Source organism: Triticum aestivum, chromosome 7A, assembly GCF_018294505.1.
Source record: "Triticum aestivum cultivar Chinese Spring chromosome 7A, IWGSC CS RefSeq v2.1, whole genome shotgun sequence".
NCBI lineage: Eukaryota > Viridiplantae > Streptophyta > Magnoliopsida > Poales > Poaceae > Triticum > Triticum aestivum.
In genome coordinates, this window is record NC_057812.1 from 719,347,793 (window position 1) to 719,350,218 (window position 2,426).

The following is a 2,426-nucleotide window of genomic DNA, read 5'->3' on the forward strand; positions in this document are numbered from 1 at the left end:
CAACTGGACGCCTTTCCAACTATTGGATTCAATCTGACTTCATCGGTACGTAGCTAGATATATACTGGTATGCTAGATAGAAAAAATATTTTTGAGCACGTACAACCTTATATCTAAGACCATCCAAAATAATCCATCATATCAAGGCTCTAGATCATTTAGTTCTGACCCTTACAATCTTATATGTGTTGTACTAAAAATAATCCTTCATATTTATTGATTTATTTCCCTTGCAGCAAGGATCTTGGGCCTCAATGAAGCCCCTCCATCGTACAGGCTCACGCCACATCTATCTTGCGACCCATCTGGCATGACCTTTGCTTTCGGCGGTTCTGGCGTCTATGAGGTGCCGGACAAGAAGGTGCCGACCCTTGCCACACAGGTTAATGCTTTCACGAGGCTACTTAATACTGGGGTCATCTCAAAACAACAGCTTCAGAGCTCCGTCGCTCTCGTCTCCATCTCCGGCAGTGACTACATGACTGGTGCCAATGTCGACAATGCCTTCTTGAGTAGCTTCGATGATGTGAGTAGTAGTTAGCAGACTCAAACTTGCAAACACTAACCAGTATGCAATTACTATATACCGAGCTTCTTACCAAGTAACATCTCTTGCATGCAGATCGATAGTTATATTGGGAATGTGACGACCGACATTGCGAAGAACGTGAGGAAGCTACAGAGGCTAGGTGTGAGAAAGGTACTAGTGAACAACATGCATCCCATTGGCTGCACGCCTTTGCGGACTAGTGCGAACAACTACACGACATGCGACCTTCTGGCTAACTATGCAGCAACTGTGCACAACAACAATATAGAACACCTGATGGGGAACAAGAATAATGCCCACATACTGGACCTCTACACTGCCTTCACCGACATCGTCAATCACGCCCCTGGTAAGTACTTTATATGTCTGCACACACATGATCCAAATTAAATCTGGTTTCACATGTATGCATTTTATTCAACATCTGTTGGAACTATGTGTATGCAGGTGAAGGATCGGAGCAGTCAAACAATTTCAAGCGCAAGCTGACACCTTGCTGCGAGGCTTCTACCGAGCTGGGGTACTGTGGACAGGTTAGCCCGTCAGGGGAGCGCCTCTACGACCTATGCAAGAATCCTGACAAGAACTTCTACTGGGACGAGAGTTACCCGACGACCGCTGGGTGGGAAGCTGTTATAGAGGCGCTAGAAGAACCTTTGAGGGAGTTCCTAGACCGGGACTATGTTCCATGATGCCTTTGTAGTTTAGGTTTGGCTCGATCCATTGCTTGTTGGTGCAATATCTTTTTGCTAGGTTAGCTTTATATAGATAGTATTCGTATTTAGGAAGAATCTTGTGAGTTTTTATTGCCTTGTGTTCCATGAACTTTTGTCTAGTTACCTTAATGTTTTAAGAAAGTTGGTCGTACTATGGTGAATCTAGTGTTTATCTATTTGAGGAGCTCGTGGGAGTTGCAGCAAACGAGAAGGTGCTTGGATGATTGGTACTATTTGAGTAAAGAGTAGATATATATTTCTGCATGTGCGATCCTTCGTCTCAAAGACTGCAGCTTAGTCGATTGGGGTAATGCTTCACGTGGTGGTAGCACGGGTGTTTGACATGACATGATGGGTGTCAAGCCTTTTATCGTGGCAAAGACAGAAAGACACACACTGGCACCCGCACCCCATACATTCGTCTGGCCTTCTTGGCTGTTCCGTCAGATTCTGCCTTCACCATGTACGCCCCGGCTCAACAAGGCTGTGTTTATGCCGTCGTTCCCATACCTGTAATTAAAAGCGCACAGGTCTTGCCTGTGAGAACTTCCACTTAGCTCCCTGCCGCTGTAGCTGCAATGTGTGCATTTCACATTCGTGGGGTTGGTTTCTTTTACTTTGCTGTTTCATGTATTGGGAAGCAAGATAAGGGGGAGAGAGATGCTTTCTGGGAACAAGGAAATATTGTTCACTTCAAGCTAGTCCGACATATGTTGGTGGATCCTAAAGAAAGGAAAAAGGAAGATGTCCTAGTTGAATTGGGACAAAATGATGCTCCCCAAGTCAAAGGGTGGTATGTATTTTCGTGATATGCGTCCTTCAGCCAAGCACTTCTAGCAAAGCTTGGCGATTGGTTGATGGTCCAGAGGGCTTATGTGCATGATTGCTACGGGCAAAATAATACCCCAATGGGAATGTGTTGGATCCAGTGTTTACCACGTCCACTGTGTAGAAATGAATAGAAAACGGGATGGCACTAGTCAGGCAATAATTTAGGAGAGCTGTTGATGGTACTGTTAGGATGATCTCCACCGTGTGGGCCCAATGGCCCACCGGGCTCTTAGATCCGCGCCCTGATCGGGGGCGCTCAACCCACTATGGGTGACGGGCCCCTGTCACCTGCACTATATAAAGAGGTGGGGGTCGGCGGCTCACAGAAC

General features: G+C 46.2%; 1 protein-coding gene across 1 annotated transcript; it reads left to right on the forward strand.

Annotated features, from left to right (window-relative positions):
• Positions 1–2: 2 nt before the first annotated feature.
• Positions 3–1,420, forward strand: LOC123153867 (GDSL esterase/lipase At3g09930-like; the record flags this gene model as incomplete). The annotated part of the gene is made up of 4 exons (XM_044572777.1): positions 3–45; positions 237–526; positions 623–899; positions 998–1,420. Coding segments are annotated over 4 exons (855 nt in total), but the record flags the coding sequence as incomplete, so codon positions are not given.
• Positions 1,421–2,426: the final 1,006 nt, after the last annotated feature.